The 23,697-nt window shown below is 41.3% G+C and overlaps 1 protein-coding gene across 1 annotated transcript in view; it reads right to left on the bottom strand.

Moving 5' to 3' along the window:
- The window catches only part of LOC126471365 (protein piccolo-like), a 94,452-nt gene that overhangs the window by 6,232 nt on the left and 64,523 nt on the right, over window positions 1-23,697 (bottom strand). Inside the window, exon 6 of the mRNA XM_050099486.1 lies at window positions 14,261-14,369. Coding sequence (XP_049955443.1) covers window positions 14,261-14,369 — 109 coding nt within the window. The remainder of the gene's footprint in view (window positions 1-14,260; window positions 14,370-23,697) is intronic.

Below are 23,697 nucleotides of genomic sequence, written 5' to 3'. Positions count from 1 at the left end.
TTGGAGCCCTGAAGAAAGACATTCATGGCTATTGATTTACTGTGGATGAAGAGGTGGATGCCTGGGCACAATCATGGTTCTGTAGACAAGGGCAAATATTTTTCTGGGAAGCTATTGAGTATCTTGTCACAGTGGGATATTTGTATTAACAGTTACACAGATTACTTGTAAAGCAACAAGCAGTTTACTTATTTGATTCCATGTGTCTCATTTTCATTTGTTGCCCCTTACACACACATCAAAAAAAGTTTTGCATCACCTCGGTTCCAAGAGTTCCAGAACTTGTACACAAAATTGGAATAGAGATCAATGTAGACATCATTTCTGCCCTTTTTATTGCTCACGAAAACCACACATTGCATGTTGTACCACCATACAGTGAGACCTCCAGATGTGGTGGTCCACATTGCTGCACACACTGGTATCTCTAATACCCAGCAGAATGTCCTCTTGCATTGATGCATGCCTGTATTTGTCATGGCATACTATCCACAAGTTCGTCAAGGCAATGTTGGTCCAGATTGTCCCACTCAATGACGATTTGGCACTCACTCAGAGTGGATGGTGGTGCACACTGTCCATAAACAGCCCTTTTCAATCTATCCCAGGTATGTTCAGTAGGGTTCATGTCTGGAGAACATGCTGCCCACACTAGTCAAGCAGTGTCATTATCCTGAAAGAAGTCAGTCACAAGATGTGCGTGATGGGGCCATGAATTGTCGTCCTTGAAGATGAATGCCTTGCCAATATGCTGCTGATATGGTTGCACTATCGGTCAGAGGGTGGCCTCCATGTATTGTACAGCCATTGCGGTGCATTCCATGCCCACCAGCAGCGTAAATTGGCCCCACATAATGCCACCCCAAAACAGTAGGGAACCTCCACCTTGCTGCACTAGCTGGACAGTGTGTCTAAGACATTCAGCCTGACTGGGTTGCCTCCAAACATGTCTCTGACAATTGTCTGGTTGAATGCATATGTGACACTCATTGGTGAAGATAAGGTGATGTCAGTCCTGAGCGGTCCATTCGGCATGTTGCTGGGCCCATCTGTACCATGCTGCATGTTGTTGTGGTTGCAAAGATGGACCTTGCTGTGGACATCAGGAGTGAAGTTGTGCATCATGGAGCCTATTGCACACAGTTTGAGTTGTCACACAACATCCTGTGGCTGCACAAAAAGCATTGTTCAACATGGTGGCGTTGCTGACAGGGTTCCTCTGTGCCATAATCCGTAGGTAGCGGTCATCCAATGCAGTAGTAGCCTATGGGTGACCTAAGCAGGGGATGTCATCGGCAGTTCTTGTTTCTCTGTATCTCCTCCATGTCCGAACAACATCGCTTTAGTTCATTCTGTGATGCCTGGACACTGCCCTTGTCGAGGACTCTTCCTGGCACAAAGTAACAATGCAGACACAATCGAACTGTGCCATTGACCTTCTAGGCGTGGTTGTACTACAGACAACACAAGCCATGTACCTCCTTCCTGGTGGAATGACTGGAACTGGTCAGCTGTTAGACCCTCTCCATCTAATAGGTGCTGCTAATTCATGGTTGTTTACATCTTTGGGTGGGCTTAGTGATATCTCTGAACAGTCAAAGTGACTGTGTCTGTGATACAATATCCACAGTCAACGTCTGTCCCCAGGAGTTCTGGGAGCTGGGGTGATGCAAAACTTTTTTTGATGTGTGTATTTAACATATTGTTGCTAAAGTTCAGTGAATCATTTATTTCCAAAAATTGTAGTAAATAACTAAAATTTAACAAGATAAAATGAGCAAGAATAATCCTGATTTGTTTATTTTTATTAGATCAATCATTTCAAAAATATAACACAATTTAAAAGTTAACAGAATTGATTATACAAAGCTGTCCACTTAAGAAACAGAAGATAGGTTTCTTTTAGAGACTTTTTGGGTTGGCTTATTTTGTGCAACATCCTCTCAGTGTTACATCTTCCTAGAATCAGTTACGGATATTAAACAGTGACTTCTTTTTTTCTCTTGCTGATCTAAGTCTGCCTCTCCTACTAGATAAACTTAATTTTTGTTCATTGGCAAGCATCCAAGAAGGTTTTGCCTGTTTAGTGAGATGGTTCCACTTTTTGAACCTGGACATAAGGTTTTAGATCACAGGCTCTTTTAGGTAGTTTATCAGTTCATTTAGCAGCACAAGAAACAGCTGTCAGACTGACAGAAAAAAATTCTCATCAAAACAGTGTGAAATTTATATGTACTGTCAGGTAACAAAATAAATAAAATAGAGCCTAAAATTGTTGAGGCAAAAGTTACTGCAAAATATGGGATAATGTCACCTCATTGTGAAATATAGTCTTTATTTTTTATGAAAATGAAGAATTCAGAATTACTTGTTTTACGGTAAAAAAAAAAAAAAAAAAAAAAAAAAAAAAAAAAAAAAAAAAAAAAAAAAAAAAAAAAAAAAAAGCGGTGAAAAAGCAACATACTTAATGGTGCTATCTTTCATTTAAGGCAAGAAACATGAATATTCATTGACATATATATGGAACTGTGTGGCAGAGAAGCTTTTTTGCCCTCTGAGCCAATGTTACCTGCCATGAGCCAAAATCACTCCAGTTGGTGGTAGCTTTTTGATAGCAGTATTTGTTTCCTGTCATCAGTTCTGACCACTTAAGCTAGATGACTGATTTTTTATCATTGATTTTAGTGAAATATTTCACACGTTTAGCCACTTCAGATTTACATTTTAAAAATTTGTATTTTTTCCATTGTAAATAGTTATCTTTCAATACAATTGATTGAGTTCACTTGTGTGGGGCCTATTATTGTTGATTTTAAGCTTTTTTTGTAGAAGGGCAGACTATAAATTTTTCTAATCATCCAGTTCTGGCATAAGCTTTTCTTCTCCTCCTCTAAAATTAAATTCAGACGATTTAAAAATCTTTTTGACATGGGGAAGATTTTATATATGAGTCTTGCAGTAGCCACCAGACAGATCGCGGGAGGTGCACATCGGCAAGGCGCGTCACGGACGGTACTTGCTGCAAGTAGAGTCCCGTCCACCAGATGGCACGCGAGAATTCGGACGTGACCTCTGCCGGCGTAACAACAACAACAACTCTGGCAGTACGGGCCGTGCCCAGTCAGTTAACACTGGGCCTGCCTAGGACTGAGTCTCGGTCTGTGCTAAGTGAAGTGCTATGTAAACGTGAATAGTGTTAATACACAATTGGCGATGAGTAGGGTCGTTCTTTCGCGTGTTGCGTCGTTGTTCCGGTTTCGCAGCTTCTCCACGGCATGGAGGATTTAGTGCGTGTTTTGGTTGAGCAGCAGACGGAGCTCATGGCCACCATGAAACAAGTGCTTCTGGCGTTGCTCTCCACGCAGTCTGCTCCAGCGCCGTTCCCTCCTCCCTTTCCCCCCGTATGACGAGACGGCGGAGGATTGGGACGCATATGAACATCGCCTTCGGCAGCATTTCCAGGCATTTCATGTTGCCGATGCGGAGGTATGTCGTGCTCTCTTCTTGTCTTGGATATCTCCCTCGCTGTATCACGTTTTGCGGCAGCTAGCGCCATTGCAGGAACCCTCGTCCTTGTCTTTTGACGCATTGTGTTAATTGCTGTCTTCATATTATCACCGCCGCACGCATGTTGTGGTGACTAGGGTCGAGTTCTATCAATGCAAGAAACAGCCCCATCAGTCTTATCGGGCGTGGGCCGCTACCCTGCACGGTGTTAGTCACAAGTGTCATTTTGTCACGGAGCAGTCGCGAGAGTCGTATGCCCACGTTATGGTACGCGACGTCATTGTTCGTTCGGCCCCTGAGGTCTGGCAACGGGCCCTGCAGTTAGAAGACCCTTCCCTGGAGGAAGTCCTGTCCATTGCTCAATCGTATGAAGTCTCTCACGCCACAAGTCAACAGCTGGAAGCGTGGTGCAACGTCGCGGCGGTTCAGTGCGGCGCGTCCGCATCCACTGCGTCCGGGGTGGACGACGTGCGAGCAGTACAATCCGGCTGTTACGGCCGCTCCCGCACAGCGCGTAAACAGAATTCCGGCCGCCGGCCCCTGTTGCCGTCCTGTGCGTCGTGCTACATACATCTCGATCGGTCAGAGTGCCCCCAGCATTGGGCCGTTTGTCGCAAATGTAATAAAAAAGGTCACATTGCTAAAGTTTGCCGCTCAGCCTCAAAAGAATCGAAGGAAGCAGGTACAGAGGACATGGACATAGACATTCAGGAAGTTTTATCGGGCCAGGCTCCCGACACATCGGCACGCAAACTCTTTATCGAGGTGTCGCTTCGGTCGCGCCGGTTGCAACTGCAAGTAGATACGGGCGTGGCAGTTTCATTGTTGAATGCACAAACTTATTCCGACCTTGGATCGCCCCTGTTGGCGCAAGTTTACCGGTGTCTACGCGGTTATGGTAAACAGTTCATTCCCCTACTGGGTCAATTCACTATTGACGTGACTTACAAATCAGTCACTCGGCCTATTACTTTTATCGTTGTCAGTGATGAGAGCTCCGCTAACCTTTTTGGCCTGGATGCCTTTCAAGCTTTCGGTTTTTCTATCACTGACACCATACAGTTGGTCTCCGAAGACGTTCCCTATCAATCATTGGAATCTTTGATCTCAGACTTTCCAGATATCTTTGAGGAGGGCCTGTGGCGTGTTTCAGATTTTGAAGCTCACTTAACGTTGAAGGCGTCGGCTCGCCCGCGTTTTGTCCGCGTGAGGCAGATCCCCTTGACTCTCCGCCCTCAGGTAAAGGAAGAGCTAGACCGGCTGACAGCCCTAGGGGTCGTTCTTCTCATTTCTTCTAGTGAGTGGGCTTCTCCACGGCATGGAGGATTTAGTGCGAGTTTTGGTTGAGCAGCAGACGGAGCTCATGGCCACCATGAAACAAGTGCTTCTGGCGTTGCTCTCCACGCAGTCTGCTCCAGCGCCGTTCCCTCCTCCCTTTCCCCCATATGACGAGACGGCGGAGGATTGGGCTTCCCCCCTTGTTATTGTAAGGAAGCCCTAGGGAAAATTACGTGATTGTGGCGATTTCAAGGCCACCATTAATTCCCAATTGGTGGTGGACACCTATCCTTTGCCTCGTGCTGATGAATTGTTCTCTGCCGTGGCGGGAGGCCAATATTTTTCGAAAATCGATCTTTCGGAGGCTTATCATCAGATACCACTAGATGAGGACTCCAAACGGCTCGCAGTCGTCAACACGCCGTTTGGCCTTTACCAATACCAGCAGTTGGCCTTCGGAATATCCAGTGCCCCGGCGATATTCCAGCGTTATCTTGAGCATGTCACGTCAACAATCCCTCATTGTATTAATTACCTGGATGACATAATTGTCACAGGCCACAGCACGAAGGAACACTTGCACAACCTTCGCACCCTCTCTCTCAAATTCAGGTCTGTGGGCTTGCATTGCAACCTGCATAAGTCAAACTTCTTCCAACCGTCCATTGAGTATGTGGGCTACACCATCTCTTGGCACGGCATCCAGCCACTAGGAAGTTTGGTCCAAGGTATTGTCGACCTTCCTCGGTCCGCTTCGCTGAAAGAGTTAAAAGCTTTTTTTAGGCAAGATAGCCTATTACCACCAGTTCATTCCCAGGGCTTCCACCATAGCCCCCAGTACTGCCTTCTGCGCAAGGGTGTTCCTTTTCATTGGTCGCCTGCATGCGAGCGAGCGTTCACCTCGTTGAAGGGCCTCCTCACATCAGCGCCTTGTTTGGCTACTTTTGACCCCCATAAGCTGTTGGTCCTGGCTACAGATGCTTCGCAGTATGGGGCGGGGGCGGTCCTGGCCCATCGCAACACAGACGGTTCCGAGCAACCACTGGTGTTTGCGTCTAAAACTCTTAGTCCCACGCAGGCCCATTACTCCCAGGTGGAAAAAGAGGCTTTGGCCATTGTCTACGCTGTTACCAAGTTTCACCCTTTCTTGTATGGCACGAAGTTTCAGTTAATTACTGACCATAAGCCGTTAATATCGTTATTTGGCCCCACCTCTCAGATTCCGAATAGGGCGGCCCACAGACTACAGCGCTGGGCCTTGTTCCTCTCTAAGTACCATTATGAAATTAATTTTCGCCCTACCGGACAGCATGCCAACGCCGACGCTCTTTCTCGTTTTGCGGTGGGCCCGGATCCTACGTACGATCGAGAGGAGATTATGTGTTTTCATTTGGATGTGGTGTCCCGCCAAATGGTTGATGGCTTCCCGATCACTAGTTCATGAGTCGCCAGGGAAACGGCAGCTAACCCGGTTCTCCAGCAAGTAGTTCGCCTCATTCAGCAGGGGTTGTCATCCCACCCTCCAGGCTGGGCCTCGGACCCTCTTCGTAATTATTTTATTCTACGAGACTGTCTCTTGGTCTTGGAAGGAGTTCTCCTTCTGGCTACCGATGATACAGCTTCTCGCGTGGTTGTTCCTGCAAGTTTACGAAGGGAGGTCCTCACGTTATTACATGCGGGGCACTGGGGTGTTTCCCGTACTAAAACCTTGGCTCGCAACATGTGTACTGGCCCGATATTGACAGAGAAATTGAGCACTTGGTGGCCGCCTGTTCCCAGTGTGCAAGCCAACAGGCATCTCCCCGGGCAGCGTTCTCTTCATGGCCACCGGCAATCCAAGCATGGGAATGTGTTCACATCGATTTTGCGGGCCCGTTTCTCAATGGCTTTTGGCTCATTGTCATTGATGCTTATTCCCAATTCCCATATGTGGTTCGCTGCTCCTCAACCACTTCAGAAGTTGCAATCCAGGCACTAGCCAAAATCTTTTCTGTGGAAGGTCTGGCAATCACCCTCGGCTCGGACAATGGACCGCAGTTTATTTCGCAGACCTTCCAGGATTTTTGTAGGCGCTTCAGTATTCAGCACGTTTGCTCTCCCCCCTTCCATCCACAATCGAATGGGGAAGCCGAGCGCATGGTGCGCACATTTAAGACGCAGATGAAAAAGTGTGTGCACGAATTTCCTGTGGAGGAAGCATTGACGTTTTTCCTGATGGCATACCGGACCACACCAATGGGAGAACGCAGCCCCGCAGAGTTCCTCCATGGGCACCAACCTAGGACTCTGCTGCACCTCCTCCGGCCTGGTCCTCGCTAGTCTTCACAACACGGAGTACCTGGCTTTCCTCTGGGCATGTCGGTCTGGGCCCGTGGGTTTGGTCGCAATCCACGTTGGATACCGGTGGTGGTCCTGCGCCGAAATGGCCGCCGGCTCTATACCTTGCAGGCGGGGGACCGGATGGTACGTCGTAACCGAAATCAGCTACGTCCACGTTTGGGCACCCATCCTCCTCCGACCTCTCAGACACTGGCTTCCCCATTGCCGGCGCCCGTGTTGGTTTCTCAGGGGATGTTACCGCCTCTCCCCGCTATGACTTGACCACACTGCAATGGTTCTCAGCCTTGGCAGCCTCCAGTAGCTCCAGCACCAGCATCGCCATCGTTCGAGATGCCCCAGCGAGAGCTGGCTCCCCTCGCAGGCCCTGTTTCTCAGGAGGCTGGTTCACCTGTGGTCGTACCTCCCCCATCGTCCCCGCCACTGGGTCTTGCCCCTCCCGAGGTGGAACAGGATCCGGAGTTCAACAGTTTGTCGCCCGTTGTGTCCCGGGCTCCGGTGGTGGGACGACGGGGGCCTCTTCGTGTGGGTCACTTCCAGCCATATTCGAAGGTTCCGGCTCGAGGGTTGGCAGATCCCCTCGACTCTGGCCTTCCAATAGATGTGGAGGTCATCGCTCCTGCCTGACGCTCAACCTTCCGACGCAGTGGATCACAGTGGCTTCACCCCCCGAAGGAGGAGGAGTGCAGTAGCCACGAGACAGATTGCGGGAGGCGCACATCGGCACGGCGCATCACAGACGGTAGTTGCCGCAAGTAGAGTCCCGTCCACCAGAGGGCACGCGAGAATTCGGACGTGACCTCTGCCGGCGTAACATCGACAACAACAACAACAACTCAGGCAGCACGGGCCATGCCCAGTCAGTCAGTCAGTTAACATCGGCCCTGCCTAGGACACAGTCCCGGTCTATGCTAAGTGAAGTGCTACGTAAATGTGAACAGTGTTACTACAAGTCTATAACAGAATGGAGGTATAATCAAAATTAAAGCTTAGAACTTCATTCTACAATTAAATTCAATTTCAAAATCATGCTGTTTCATTACAAGTGTTTTCAGTATTCCTGGAATCAATAATCATGGGTTTTATGAAAAGAATAGATTGCTACTCAACATATAGTGGAGATACTGAGTTGCAAAGAAGCACAACAAAAAATCTGTCAAACAAAGAAGCTTTTGGCCAATAAAGCCTTTATCAAGATTTGACAAAATGCACGCACACACACACACACACACACACACACACACACACACACACACACACACACACACAAGCAAATGCAACTCACACACACACATGACCAGATTCTCTATCTGCTGAGGTCAGACTGGCTGCGGTTGACAGAGACTGTGGTCATGTGTGTGTTAGCATGAGTGTGTGTTTGTATGTTATCTAATTCTCATGAAGGCCTTTTTGGCTAAAAGGTTACTTGTCTGACAGTCTTTTTGTCATGCCTATCTGCGACTAAGCGTCCCCACTATATGGTGAGTTGAAATGTATCCTTTTCATAATATTGTCATTTTTCCTTCATGGAAGTCATGAATTTTCATCTACACTGCTGGCAATTAAAATAACACCATGGAAGCTGAATGCAACAAATGTCAGACTTGCATGAAGTGTGCTACATGTTCGGATATGCATACGATCAGCATTTCAGCACGTCTGCACAAGGTAGGTAGAGCTGATGGCATCTACATTCTATGTATAAGAAAATATCGCACTTCTCATTCAGAAATCACTGTTGAATGTTGAGTTTTTGTGAGAAAATGTGTTATGCCTTGCTTAACAAAGAGAAACATCTACAAAGAAGTACCACAATTTGACATCAGAGGATCATGGGTTATTGAGACTGTATTTAATCATCCTGCAATTTTGCTGCTTGCATTGTTCAGGACATGCAAAAAAGTGGGTCTGGGAGAGTCATATTCAGTGCCATTCAGTGCCAGACATAACATCTGCTCAGCCATACCTGCTTATACAGACATGCCACATACCTTGAGTCTCAAAAGTCAAGTGTACTGCACTTTGAATGATACCATTGAATTACTGGAGCAATAACATCATCAGTCATGTCAGTCATGTGGGGTCTGAGAGGGGGCAGTCAAATGGGAGGTGCCTCAGGGATCAGTGTTGGTGCCACTTCTGATCCTTATTTATATAAATGATATGCCCTCTAGTATTAGGGATAAGTCTAAAATATTTCTGTTTGCTGATGACACTAGCATGGTAGTAAAGGATGTTGTGTGCAACAATGTCTCAGTTTCAAATAGTGCAGTTCATGACATAACTTCATGGCTTGTAGAAAAAAAACTAACGCTACATCACAGTAAGGCTCAGTTTTTACAGTTTCTAACATACAGTTCCGCAAAATTTGACGTTTTAATTTCACAGAATGGGAATTTGATTAGTGAATCTGGACAGTTCAAATTTCTAGGCGTTCAGGTAGATGGTAAACTGTCATGGAAAACCCATGTTCAGGATCTTGTTCAAATACTTAATGCTGCCATTTTTACTATCCAATTGGTATCTGAAGTAAGTGATTGTTCAACACAAAAATTACTCTACTTTGCTTATTTTCATTCATTGTGGTGTATGGTGTATGGTGTTATATTTTGGAGTAATGCTTCCCATTTCAGAAGGATATTTTTGCCTCAGAAATTGGCAGTTCGTGTACCTCTTGTTGACCCCTTTTCACTAGTCTGGGTATTTTGACATTGCCCTTTCAATACATATTTTCTTTGCTGTCATATCTTGTTAACAATATCAGTTTATTCCCAAGAATTAGCAGCTTTCACTCAGTTAATACTCAGCAGAAATCCAATATTCATTTGGATCACACTTCCTTAATTCTTGTGCAGAAAAATGTGCAGCATCCATTTTCAATAAGCTACCAGAAGAATTCAAAAATCTTAGCATTAATCCATGCGCCTTCAAGTTGAAACTGAAGAGTTTCCTCATGGGTCAATCCTTCTATTCTGCTGAGGAGTTCCTTGAAAAATTACGCTAATTCATATGTTATATTGTTAATTGCATTTACATAAACGTATAGCTTGACTTTTTTTGATTCATAAAGTTGTTATTTTATGTGTTATTACTTTTATACTGTAATTTCATGTACTGTCATGTTCCATGACCTTGGAGATTTGCTCCTCAGTTCGGTCCTACAGAAATAGATGTGAAAATAAATAAATAAATAAATCTTTACACAATGATTGGAGGATGTCTAAAAGAATTTGTAACTCATTACAGAGACAAGTGTAGTATTGCATCCAACTGCATGGGTGGCACATGGAAAACCTCCATTAACAGGTTGAGGCTTATAGTAACTTGTAGCATGTAACATGGTGAATTAGTATTATATTTTTTGTTAAAGTGGACCATGAATGAAATTTTTGCCCAATGTAATATAAAAGATTACATTTCAAAAACATTTTTACTAAGACAATAGAAACTTATGTTTCTAAATGGAAACCCAAAATATTCCATACACAAACAACAGTATGAGAAATCACAATAATAATGGCATTGGTTTATTGCAATAAGTCAATTACATCATGAGAAATTGGAACACGAAATTGACATGTGAAATGAACAAAATGTGCTGATATCGCATTTTCCATGACACAAGCATGACCTGCATGTTGCTTGTAATCACGATGTGATGCAGCAAATGCTATATAGGTATGTATACTGTCAGTATGTGGCCTGGGAAATATAGAGTGTCCAGTCACCTGCAATGAAAACAGTGACTTTGATTTACTAGTATGTGCTTTATTGAACTTTTTGACAGTACTGCAAGGGACATAATTGTAATGTAATACTGATAACTACTGATCAAAGTAAACAAAATTAATGGCTGTCAAAGGGTTGCAGAGAGAGATACATGTTATTTTTGTATATAGTTGTACATCAGTTATACAGTGGTACATGCCATGTACAGGATGTGTCGAACATCTTTAATGACTGTTAGACAATTGAACCATTGCAGATGATGGAATGCATATATAAGCAGTACCAACAAAACAAACACACATCTTCTCTGTAATACACAAAATGTATGCCAATGTGCAATCACATGTCTCACAGCTGAAACGCTACAACGTATGTTTGAAGACTCCCATTTGCTTGGCAACATGCTGAGCATGCTCCATCATGGACCCACCCATGGTTGTTACTGTTTGTGGTGTTATTGCAGCATATGCAGCAGCAATATGGACTTTCATGTTGGCCATTGTTGTTGGGACCTGCTCATACACCACATCTTTCACATGTCCCCGAGTAAAAAGTCCATGGGGGTGAGCTCCAGCAACCACACTGGAAATCCCTGAATGTGACAGCCCCATTCAATCCATCAATGTGAAACCACTCATACTGTCACCCATTAAGAGTGCTATCAATGAAATATGGGCCAATGGTGTACTGTCCTACAATACCACACCATACATTGACACTCCAATGATGGTGATGTTCTACCTGGTGAATCCAGTGTGGCTTTTCTGGTGACCAGTAGTGCATATTGTGTAAGTTGTCATTCACATGGTTTGTAAATGTAGGCTTATCGATAAGCAGTACCCTAAGCATAAAGTCTTGGTCTTGCCGCAGAATCCACTGACAGTATTCCAGACAATGTGAACATCACTGACATGGAGGCCTTTATGTAGTGCCATATGATGTGGGTGGTATTTATGCCTGTGCAGAAAATGCATCATGCATGTTCAAGGGATTTCCATCTGTCTCTCCATTTCAGGAATACTTGCATGATGGTTTATTGCAATGGATGCCAGAACAGCTACCTCTGCTGTTTCATGTGTTACACCTCAACTCTGGATACGTATTTGTGGAGGCACCCACCCTGTCCCACGAAGGCAGGGTCAGTTGGATGATGTCTATTAGGGTACTTCTGTGCATACACCTGTGCCACACATGTGCCATTTTGGTGATATTATCCATACAGTAACATCACGTCAACGAGTTAATCATTTATGAATACCATGTCGAGTGTCTAGAATGGATGGACAGGTAAATCAATATCATGATTACAACTGTGACACCAATTACAGGGTACAGTACACTGGTGCCGTGTACCTGTACATACCTCCACACAGAACAACCTGCTTTGTAATGAGCCATTCCCACACACAGCACTGATTGCAGCCCATTCCTGTACACAACTGCAGAGGCAAAGGGTTGTCCTGGGTGGTGTAATGGGGCAGTGTACACTGGCCAGTGCTGTTCCCTAGTTAGTACATAGGTAAATACAATATTCACAAAGGACTTCATTATGTACATATCAATGTTTGTGGCAGCAATCCCTGTTATAACTTTTAGCCCTCATGCTAACAGTGAAAGTAAGAATATGCATCAGTCACACCACGATTACGAGCAATGTACAGGTCACTCTTGCATGACGGAAGAAAAAGAGAGAGAGAGAGAGAGAGAGAGAGAGAGAGAGAGAGACAGAGAAAGAGAGAGAGAGAGAGAGAGAGAGAGAGAGAGAGGTGGGAGAGGTTGGTTGGAAGGGTTCGAAGGACACTCTGAACAGCTTATGTAACTATAGAGTCTTTCCTATTAACATATTTATTTTCCAGCTGACATGTATAACTTGTATCATTTTACCATCGTTACTTCAACATTGCTATTTCCCACTTCTAACTAGTCATGAAAAATTCTGGGAACCTATAATTAGTTGTCTTGTGAATAAACCACATAACTGTTCAATGTGTAAATAATCATCTTGGTACTGTCACCTTTTGAAAACGTTAACTGAGACTTTTACACTATGCATTTGTGCTCAGATTGCTAATAAGTTACTTACACATAACATATTTTAAAATAAAAAAAAAATTTACTCCATTGCTTGAAAACAAGTGGAACATTAGCATATTTCAGCTCAGAAATGTTTAAGTGATGAATAGCTAGTAGCACAAACAATTTTAAATGCAACTAAATCCACAGTCTTGCTGGCTGGAGAAATTTTAATTTCCATTCAGGAAGAGAGGTGGTGTTGTCTAGCTTCTTATCATCAGGGTTTAGCACAGTGCCTTGCATTACTGTCCAAATGCTCCCTAGCATGTGACTAAGTAAGGGCATGAGAGAATGGTGATTCATCTATTGTGAGTGGGAAAAAAGCTCAGTAGCCTCCTTCATCCTATTCAAGACTTCAAGATAAGTAAGCCACCATGTTCTCTCTTTGCCCTCCTTTCGTACAAAACAACACAAACACAATGTTAAATTACACAAGTACTCATCACAGCCATTCGTATGATACAGGTTATTCATCAGACACTTCATAACTGGTGAGACAATGGTAACAGTAAATTGCCTCCACTATGACCTATCCCAGAATGGCAGTGCAGAATTCCTAGAGTAACTCCAATGATGTTTTTCTGGCTATTGGTCATACTTTGGCCATAATCACTCTTGCTTTTAAAGATGTTGTGGTGGACACTATGTCTGCTTGCAATGATATTCAAATCTATGGTGAAATTCAGTATGCATTTCCAAAATTTGTTATTAGAAAAAGCTACGTTAAGTGATAATCTCATAGGAGATTTCTACAGATGTGCTTCTTTTGTTTCATTATGCTTATATTTTCATTCTCAATCTGGGAGGTGTTATTCCAACCAAAGGAATTATTTCTGATACATATTGTATATCAATGACAGAAGATTCAATGAATTTAGATAGCTCCTAATGATGAATGGATCACAAAATTAAAAATGTTATACTCAGTTAAATAGTAAACATTAGCCAAGTTTCTGCAGCCTATATCCTATAATGCAGACCACTATCAATAAAAAATAATGTGATAAAAATTGGTGTGAAAACTAATAAATTAGCAGTGATGAGAGTCTGGAAGTAAAAGAAAATAAATATTTACCAGAGCACATTAATGCAGGAGGGAGGTATCTTATTTGAGGTGCATGAACATGTTTAGCCATGTCTAATATCAATACGTGTAAAGTTAATAATGTATCATTAGAGAGACAGATAGATTTTTTTAAATGTGTGAGACTACAGTCACTGGAGAAATTTCAGAATTATGTGTAGCATCCAATATTCAGACATATACAGACAAAGAAATGAGATGAAATAAACTTTTTTAATATTTGAAAATGAATTTCTGCTGAACTTTGCTCACCTTTTCACCACAATTTCAATCTCACCTTCTGTATGTGAAATGAGTCTTTGCACTTCTTCAAAAGTTTTGCCTGTCAATGGAACACCATTCCATTCAAGTATTTGATCACCTGAAATTCAGATATCACATAAATAAAGTGTTTGGACCATCAAAGTACTGCAGTAAATCAAGAGATCATTAACAATTTCAGACTTCACAAACTAATTAACTTGTAAAAATGAAATAATTTTTTTGAATGGGGCCTCCATCAGGTGTTGCATGCACCATGACCACCACGGAAGTATTAATAACAAAAGGAGGGTCAGCATTGGTTGGTGGAGTAGAAATGTTTATTTCTGTTGCAAATCAATTTCAGTCACTGCATGAGCATCATTAGTGCAAGTATTAAAGCCCTGTGGACTCATAAATACAGGCAGTAAAACTGCAGTATCTGCAGATATCAGTGAAGAGTTCTTGTCAGACCACAGGTACAAATGCTACAGGGCTAGTTGCTTTTGCCTCTAGCCTGTTCTGTAGTAGAAGTTTGACGTATTTTCTTATTCTGTTTGTAAATACTGGCATTGACTTTATATGTGCTGCACTTTTTTCTGAAATTACAAAAATTACTCTGGAAAATTAAGGTTTTTCCAAACACAAAAACATGGTCCAAAGTACAAAATGGTCATCTACCTAGGAGTAAATGTTTTATTGAAATTGAACAATATAACAATCAAGGAAATCTTTTCAATACTGTTTTTAATTGTCTGACCATTACATTATCACTATAGTACATACCAATAATCAGCAACTGAAATCAAATTAAGCAGAATTATTATCACAAACCAGTAACAAGTTAAATACCTTTATGATACTGAAGCTATTGTAAATTAACATAAATTTCCATTTTAAAGACTGATGAAATTGTTAAGACATTAACAAAACTCATTTAATTTGTAAAGATTCCATCTTCCATGGTAAAAGACCTTCTTCAGTTCTGAGGCACAAGATGGTGCATGACTAAGTATGGATTAAAGGTTAAAACATTGCATAACTAGTTCTAAAAATATGTAGAATTGTACTTGTCATGAAATTACATAGCTGAAGATTTAACAATATATTCCAAATAGCTTTAATATATTATAACTAATTCAAATGTGTAGCACTCAAATTATTTACAAATGCTGCACAAAACATAACCTCATATCTGGCAACATAAAAACTGTAGAAAATGACGTAAACTGCTTCTAGCAGTCTCTAGTGTGCATTTCTTCATGTGATTTTAAACCCAACTACTAAAGTACTGACCAACAAACATTATGTGTTATATGAGTGTCCCAATGCAGCTGATATCAGTTATCCTTTCCATTTCCTTTCCTTTATTCTCCTTTCTGCCTTCAATTTACAAACATCATATGTTCCTAGGTATACTATCTTCTAGGTTCAACCACCTCACCTACTATTTACACTATAATAAACTGACCAGACCAAATGTTGGGCACCTTTTAAAAGAGCACACTGATCGCTTTGTAATGCAGCAGGTGATGTAGAACTGGTATCAGGTGAGCATGTGACCCTTTGTTACTGACAGAGGTCAAGATAATGCTGTGGTGTCTATGTGCCAGTTGGTGGTATTTGACCAGAGCAGTAGAATGGGTCAATGTGTGAGCTGTGACCCATGGTTGCATATTGAATGAAGTTGTTCAATTTTCTGGTGTCTTAATGCAGGCTATCCAATATGTCTACAAGGAATTGCATACCACTCACAGCCATATACCATGGCATAACAACATTGGTCATAAAAAGATCTCAGATCCCAAGTGACAGTTACTGGACCATTGACCATTGTTAATTGCAATTTGTTTGTAACCAACAGGGATTGCTGCTGTCATTGAGTGCAGGTCAATTTTCACAATTTTTCGAATGAATGCAGTAGACATTTGGAGTTTAGTACCTTGCAAACAGCCATTGCTCATTGTGACACATAAAGTTGCATGTATTCAATAACTAAAAACTAGGCAGTAGCTGGTTGGAGGCACTTAGCAGGGCGTGGTAAGTTGCTATTTTGCTTCTTTTAAAATGACACGTTGTATTGTGTAGTCAGCTTGCTGAATGTGGAGATAGTAGTTCAGGACAAAAATGGTTCTGTGATGTTTTGGTGGTGTTTCTCATACTATGATTCAGGCTAACATTCTTAGGTTACCATGAATATGGACCAGGAAGTTTATTTCAACATTGTTGATGAACATTGTTACGGAGATGATAGATAAACTCCAGTGGAAGACTCTGCAGGAGAGACGCTCAGTAGCTCGGTACGGGCTTTTGTTGAAGTTTCGAGAACATACCTTCACCGAGGAGTCAAGCAGTATATTGCTCCCTCCTATATATCTCGCGAAGAGACCATGAGGACAAAATCAGAGAGATTAGAGCCCACACAGAGGCATACAGACAATCCTTCTTTCCATGAACAATACGAGACTGGAATAGAAGGGTGAACTGATAGAGGTACTCAAGGTACCCTCCGCCACACACCGTCAGGTGGCTTGCGGAGTATGGATGTAGATGTAGATGCAGATGTAGAAAAAGTGTGGCCATTTCTTCTACATGTTGATGAAATGTGTGATGTGGAGAATTCCCTCTTTCAAGATGGTGACATCTACAGGATATGTTCATATGGGCGTACGCATAAATTCCTTGTTTGGCATCCATACAAGCACCCTATGACACCTCCACTGTCCTGCTAAATCACACCATTCATCCCACATAAGTGGATGAAAAGCAACAATCAACAGTCCTATAATTTGGTAGTTCATTGAGTGGCTTGATGTGTGTATGGTATACATGAAGAAACTTGTGAGCTCTCTTCCTCATCCAATTGAAACCATTGTCAAGGCTAGTTGCAGTGTCATATGGTATTACCACAATGCCCATGGGCTGACTAATGTTATTAGCTGATATATCATGGCAAGAAGTTGAAATGAGCTAGCAGGAATCCTGAAACTTCATGGAATGTTCTGTACAATGGGAAAATTTCAAGAATCACACCAGATGCTGACCATTTACATAATTGTCGTAAGTTTCTTCTTTTTAATTTTTATGTATACAGTGATGTGTACTTATCTATATTCATGGAGAAATGCACTGTGCATACAATATCTTACAATATATTTAGTTAGGGGAAAGTTTAACCAATTTTAAAATTAATTTGCTACTCACTGTAAAGATGATACATTGAGTTGCATGCAGATAGAACAAAAAGACTGTTATAAACTGAGCTTTCAGCTAAAAACTTCTTCAGATATGAAAGGAAAACACACAGACAAACAGGTACACCTCACCCACACACAAATGCTATAGCTCCAGCTGCTCTGGCCAGACTGTAAATGTTGCACTGAACGAAAGCAGCAATCTGGAGTGGGGCAGGAAATGGGGAGGAATAGAGGGTATGGCTGGGTGGAGAGAAGACAACTGTGCGGCAGAGTGTGCAGGTACTAGAAGGTGTCAGGACAAAGCTGCAACAAAGTACAGCATAAGGAAGTCGGGGGAATGGTGAGGAGGGAGGGGGGGGGGGGGGGGGGACGAAGAGAGAAAAAGGAGCAGAGAGAGTAAAAGACCAGTGAGTTCATAGGCAGAGAGCAGCACTCAGTGAGAGTGAACAGACCTGAAATAATGGGAAGAAGTGACAGAACAGAGGGCGTGTAAACTTTTGGATGGAGGGCGTAGCGACAGTAGGCTTGAGTTGTAAAGATAACAGAATTAGGCAGATAGGAGCTATTTTTACAGCACATTCTCCACTTCTGAAATTACCCCAACTTCAGCCTGGCCAACTGGCCAGAAGAGCCAAAGGCAGGGGTCACTCGTGCATGATCTGTGACTGCTTGTGTGAATGTCTGTGTGATTTCTTTTCTTTTCTGAAGAAGGCTCTGACTGAAAACTCAGTGTGTAACAATTATTCTTGTTGTACCTATCTGCATCTCAACATGTCATCTTTAAGGTGAGTAGCAGTCTGTCTTTTCCATAATATTGCTGATATTTCAACCTGGACTTTCCATTGCTTAAAAATTAATTTGATAGCTTAAGAGATTTAGGAACCAAGTTCAAATGCTATTACACAAAATGTGGTTATATACAGCTCATGTGACCTGCTTATCAACTTATTATACTCTGTATTTCAAACAGGAAAAAGTGAAAGATGCCACAAAAGTTACATTCTTAACTGGATGGAATGTGTTCAGGATACCCAAATATTTATGAAAATTGCAAAAATCATAAAGAATGGCTAATCTTATTCCTTACTTGAAATATGTGTAGAAGTGGTTCCCAGCAGTAACTCATTATGATTGTAAAAAGTTGATATTCATAATGGTCAGCAATGACCTCCCTTTGAAACAAAACAAGTAGAATAGGTCCACTTTGTCTGATGTGAGTGCTGACCTAAATACTATTTCTTGTTTTTACTGCTCTCTTTTATGTAACTGATATATGAGGGTGTGCTAGTAAGTAATGCCTCCTACTTTTTAATGCAAAAATACCTGAAGTTTCTGAAATAAAATGAATGTTATTAACATTCTACATCTTTACTCTTTCTGTATACATATTTGCAGCCCCCTGCCAATAGAGGGCTCTATATTATGGCATGTAACATGGCAGTATGTAACTTAGCTATGTCAGTGCATGAGAAACAGCATTCGAAGAGTTCATCCTTACATGGAGCACTCTCTTCTTCAGAATGACAGTGCAAAACCACAAACAAGTGTTGCAAAATCTGCAACCTTGGGCTCACTGTCATTGATCATTCACCACCACAGAGCCCTAAGTTGGCCCCATCCAAGTGTCATTTGTTTCCAAGACTTAAAGAATGCATCCAGGGACTTTGCTTTGTTACTGATCAAATGGTGCAAGCAGAGGTGTGGTTGTGTCCCCGTTAACGAAGTCAAATATTTTAACTGTTGCCTGCTTGGCTAATAATAACTATGTCATTGTCCATAGGCCTCAAACTACTATGGGCATTGAAACAGCAAGAATGAATAGCTTCACTTTCTCAGATACAAATCCTAACATAAATACTATTTTTTTCTTTTTCTTATAAAATCTGTAAACCATTCATACATGAAATATTAAAAATCTTTAAGCTGTATTTTTAAAGTACTTTTAGTTCAGAGTATTACCTAGTGTATGATGGTGGCAATGATATTAATATTTTCCGTATGTATTTTTCTTAAGAGAATTTTTAACATTAGAGATTCAGTGGTACCACATGGTTCTTAAACTTCAGAAATAAACTTCAGAATTCACATATCTCATTTTAAAACACAGTTTGTGTCCTTTGTAGAGAAAATTTTCTTATCTTTCAAACTTTTATAATTCAGGTAATATCACTATTAAAAGATGTTAATGTTATTATAAAAACAGATTAAAATATAACCATGTTGTAGTTCTAATTTTTCCTTATCTAAAAATGTATATTATTACTTAAAAACTTAGTTAATGAAATATGTCTAGTATAAGATTTTAATTTCTAATACATTCACAGTTGATTTCACTAGAAAATGAAGAGAAAAAAACACACTTAAAAGTTTCCTGCTGAAAATATATCCTAAAATTAACACCATTTATGGAATATACAGACAATCAAATAACTTAACTGTCAGATGTATAAAAACTATTGCCTACCATTTCTATTTTTTTACTACTAAATAATTAATAGCTCGATATTTTAACATTTTGTAAGACACATGTATTGATTGTAATTTAAATATCAGCAGTGTCATCTTAGTTGGTTTGAGTTATTACTAGAACCTATCTGTGCATAAGTAAAACTAGAAAGAGGACATCATAGGAGCATTGTGGTTGTTTTTGTAGGCTATAGTCTGAAGACTGCTTTGATGCAGCTCTATGAACTATTCTATATTGTACAAGTCTCTTCATCTCTGAATAATTACTACAGCTTATATTGATTTGAAATTATTTACAGCATTAATTCGTTGGTCTCCTTCTACAATTTTAATCTTCCTGTCCCCAACACTTCCGTCCATTACCAAACTGACAATTCCTTGATGCTTAAGGATGTGTCCTATAAAATGGTCTCTTTTTTTAGTAAAGTTGTGCCATAAATTTCATTTATCCCCAGTCTGATTCAGTAACTCCTCATTAGTTATTTGATCTAACTATATAGTCTTCTGCATCTTTATGAGGCATCACATTTCAAAAGCTTCTTTTCTCTTCTTTTTTGTGCTGTTTATTGTCCACATTAACAAAACTCATCTTTTCATTTTACTGTTTTATTTCTTAATCTAATTCACTCACCATATTTTACATCTGCTGATGTTCATCTTGTACCTACTTTTCAAGGCACTAGCCATTTTGTTCAACTGTTCTTGCAAGTTCTGTGCTGTCTGTGAGAGAATTACAATGCCATTGACAAACCTCAATGTTTTTATTTCTTCTGCCTTATATATAATTCCCTCAACAAACAGGCTAAATAAACCTATCTCACTCCTTTGTAGTCACTGCTTCCCTTTCCCATCATTCGACTCATATGACTGCAGTCTAATTCCTGCACAAGTTGTAGATAATCTTTCACTCCCTGTATTTTATCTGTGCCAGTTTCAGAATTTCAAAGAGTGCAGTCCAGTCAACAATGTCAATAGCTTTCTCTAAATCTGCAAATGTTACAAACACAGCTTTACCTTTCTTTCAACTGTCTTCTAAGGTATGTCTAAAGTATGTCATAGAGTTTGGAATTACCCAAGGTTCCATCCACTTTCTGACTGAGCAAGATATCCAGAAATGGCAGTCACCCTTCTCCACATCCTCCACAATTTGGATATTCTTGTGGATTGAATTCAGATGCTGAAAAAAGCGTGACAGTTCTTCTTCACTGTGGGGCTGTCTTACAAAGGTATCATCTACATATCACCAAAAGACTTTTGGTTTAAGTTCAGCAAATCCAGTGCCCTCTTCTTCCATAAAACAATTTGCTACCAGAGGGGATAGAGGACTACCCGTGCCAACACTGTAAAATTTGCTCAAAATATTCACTGCTGAATAAAAAGTAGGTTCAGGAGGCAATGATGAAATAGTGCTGTTAAACTGACTTTGAATTTATTGCTGATGAGTGACAATGAATCCATGAAAGGGACTTAAGTGAAGAGTGGGGTGACATCAAAGCAATCTGATTCATTGACTTTAAATGATAGCAGTCTATTAATAAACTCAAAAGATTTGTGAATATAATACAAGCACTTACCCACAAAATGTCTCAGTAGAGAAGCAAGGTGTCTAGCTAAGTCATACACTATGTGATGAAAAGTGTCTGGACACTTGGCTGAAAATGACTTACAACTTCGTGGTGCCCTCCATTAGTAGCGCTGGAATTCAATATGGTGTTGGTGCACCCTTAGCCTTGATGACTGCTTCCACTCTTGCAGGCATATGTTCAATCAGGTGCTGGAAGGTTTCTTGGGGAATGGCAGCCCATTCTTAACAGAATGTTGCACTGAGAAGAGGTATTCATGTCGCTCAGTGAGGCCTGGCACGAAGTTGGTGGTACAAAGCATCCCAAAGGTGTTATACAGGATTCAGGTCAGGACTTTGTGCAGGCTAGTCCATTACAAGGATTTATTGATATGTAAGCACTCTGCCACAGGCCATACATTATGAACAGGTGTTTGATCATGTTGAAAGATGCAGTTGCCATCCCCAAATTGCTCTTCAACAATAGGAAGCAAGAAAATGTTTAAAACATCAATGTAGGCCTGTGCTGTAATAGTGACACACAAAACAACAAGAAGTGCAAACTGTCTCCATGAAAAACATGATCTCACCATAACACCACTACCTCCGAATTTTACTGTTGACGCTACATACGCTGGCAGATGACGTTCACCGGGCATTCATCATACCCACACTCTGCCATCGGATTGCCACATTGTGTACCATGATTTGTCAATCAGCACAACATTTTTCCACTGTTCCATCGCCCAATGTTTATGCTCCTTACACCAAGTGAGGCGTAGTTTGCCACTTACTGGTGTGATGTGTGGTTTATGAGCAGCCACTCAACCTTGAAATCCAAGGTTTCTTACCTCCCACCTAACTGTCATAGTACTTGCAGTGGATCCTGATACAGTTTGGAGTTCCTGTGTGATGTTCTGGATAGATGTCTGCCTATTACACATTGTAACCCACTTCAACTGCCAGCAGTCTCTGTCGGTCAACAGATGCTTTTTTGCTGTACATGATCCTTCACATTTCCACTTCACTATCACATCAGAAACGGTAGACCAAAGGATGTTAGGAGTGTTGAAATCTCACGTACAGATGTATGACACGAGTGACCCTCAATCACCTGACCACATTCAAAGTCTATGGGTTCCACTCTATTCTGCTCTGTCATCATGTCTAATGACTACTGAGACTGCTGGTATGGAGTACCTGGTAGTAGGTGGCAGCACAATGCACCTAATATGAAAAATGTATGTTTTTGGGGGTGTCTGGATACTTTTGATCACATAATGTATGTCTGATTGCTGATATTGCTCCTAGTAGGGCATAATGGAATATCTTCTTTGTGGATCTTTGGAAGACCATATAACCTTAGTGGAACAGAACTGGGAGTTCTTAATATTTTCACAACTGCTTGCAAAGTAGAAGAAGCATTCAACATCTCTGAATTTTCCTGTCTGCTCTTTCTGTGGGGTTTTTATCATTCTTCCAGTATGTTGATTTACTCAGTAAGTTATAAATATTCTGGTCATCTGACAAGAACACAATGGTGTTTCCCTTGTCCTCTGGAAGGACCAGCATGTGAGTGTGTAACTTGTGTATTGCAGTACTTTCCATGAGGGAAGCACTATTCTTCTGTGGTGGAGCTCATGTAAGTATGTGAAATGTTTCATGCCTTATTTGTTCTACAGTGTCATTGAGAAGAGGTCTAACACCTTCTTCCACAGCACTAATAAAATCAGATAAAGGCAAGGTTCTAGAAGTAGGTATGAAGGTCAGGCCAGTCTTCAGCATTGATGGCATTATGTTGTTGAAAATCTTATCCCTAAAATTCTCCATGGAGCCTCAAAAAGTATCTTCTTGTGGTAATGTTGCTAATACATAAGTGAACTTTCAATTTCTTTTTTAATTTTTTAAAAAATTTTTTTTAGACTCGTTATCAACCCTGTCCAACTTGGCCCAGGTCATCTCCATGTGCAGATAAACCAACTGTTATCCCATCCTTATAATAATGAGTAAAATGAATCCTCCTCTTTGTAGTGTTATTTTTGTCTTACATGTGTTGAACTTTGCCATGGTGTTCTTAATAAAATATGTAATTCTGACAAACTTTGGAATGAGACCACTGTCACAGCACTTCAGTAGAAAACACAAGGAACTTAACAATCTCTCTCACTTATTACATAACCTCTCCAACTTGTGAACCCATCACAAACTATGGACATTCTTCAAAC

Source organism: Schistocerca serialis, chromosome 3 (assembly GCF_023864345.2).
Source record: "Schistocerca serialis cubense isolate TAMUIC-IGC-003099 chromosome 3, iqSchSeri2.2, whole genome shotgun sequence".
Lineage (NCBI taxonomy): Eukaryota > Metazoa > Arthropoda > Insecta > Orthoptera > Acrididae > Schistocerca > Schistocerca serialis.
This window is presented reverse-complemented; position numbering and strand designations above follow the sequence as displayed.